We start from the raw sequence: 1,082 nt of genomic DNA on the forward strand, positions 1-1,082 counted from the left end.
GAGAACCCGCCCCCCCCCCCCCCCGCGATTGTGGCCTCGACAAAGAGGCGGGTCTCGAGCTCCCGGGGCTTCCGTGGCGCCCCGCGGCCGCCACCCTCCAGCTAGCGCGGCGGCGCTTCTGGAAGCTTCGGGCAGGGGCGGGCCGCTCACCTCTCGCTGCTGCGGCCTCCGCGGCTGTGCAGACTGATGAGCGGCATGGTGCGACTGGGGTGAACGGTGACGCTGGGTTTATTCCCTTCCTTCTCTCTGGCGAAACAGTGGCTGTTGAGGATCCGCTGCAGGGAGGATTTCACCATCCGGCCGCTGGGGTCCGAAACCAGGAAACCTCCGCTGCGCCTCTCCGCGTCGCCGCCGCTGCTCGCCGTTCGCAAAATGGCGTCTCCGCCGCCCGCTTTTATAGGCGCCGCGGAAAGGCCACGCCCCCTACGCCGCCGGGAACGCGGCCGCGCGAGGGGGCGGGGCCTCCGGGAAACAAGGCACGCACGCCCCTCTCGGCGTCTGATTGGCGAACGGCGAGAGAGAGGGTGAGATCACGCCGAGGATTGGGCTAAAAGCTTAGGGTCCCGCCCCCACCCGCTGGCGTCCCTCTGCGGGCGCGCGGAGGGGGCGGGGCCGCCTTGGCGCCGGGAACCCGACGCGCGCGCCCGCCCCGCCCCACCCCCACATTCGGATCGGGGCCGGGTGGTGGCTTCGCGCTGGGTCCGTTTTCGGCGTGTCTCGCCGTGGCCCAGTCTCATCTGTGGTCCCATCGCCGTCACGAGGGTCCCTTCCCCCAGCGGGGCCCCCTCCCCCTACCTCTCGGGGCGGGGAAGGGGTCCTAGGACCGCCACCCCCCCAATAGGTCAAAATTATTTTCCGTCATTACCTGCGAATGATGGGTCATAATGATGGCTCTCTGGATTCGGTCTCTCACGTTTTAAAACAACTTACAATTCAAAAGAATTTTCAATGTTAATGACATTCAAATTTAGTAAAATATTTTTGTCTAAAATTTGGACGTTTTAACAAACAAAATATTACTCTTTGCAGATAAAGTCAGCTATTTCGTGTGTGGACTAAAATCCGCCCCCCCCCCCCCCCCC

At 63.8% G+C, this 1,082-nt stretch overlaps 1 protein-coding gene across 1 annotated transcript in view; it reads right to left on the reverse strand.

Moving 5' to 3' along the window:
- The window catches only part of OAZ1 (ornithine decarboxylase antizyme 1), a 3,542-nt gene extending 3,150 nt beyond the window's left edge, over positions 1 to 392 (reverse strand). The window contains 1 exon segment of the mRNA NM_001289891.2: positions 151 to 392. Within this exon segment, the coding sequence (NP_001276820.1) occupies positions 151 to 296 (146 nt within the window). The 5' untranslated portion in view covers positions 297 to 392.
- Between the last annotated feature and the right edge of the window lie 690 nt (positions 393 to 1,082).

Source organism: Myotis lucifugus, unplaced genomic scaffold (genome assembly GCF_000147115.1).
Source record: "Myotis lucifugus unplaced genomic scaffold, Myoluc2.0 scaffold_342, whole genome shotgun sequence".
NCBI classification, from domain to species: domain Eukaryota; kingdom Metazoa; phylum Chordata; class Mammalia; order Chiroptera; family Vespertilionidae; genus Myotis; species Myotis lucifugus.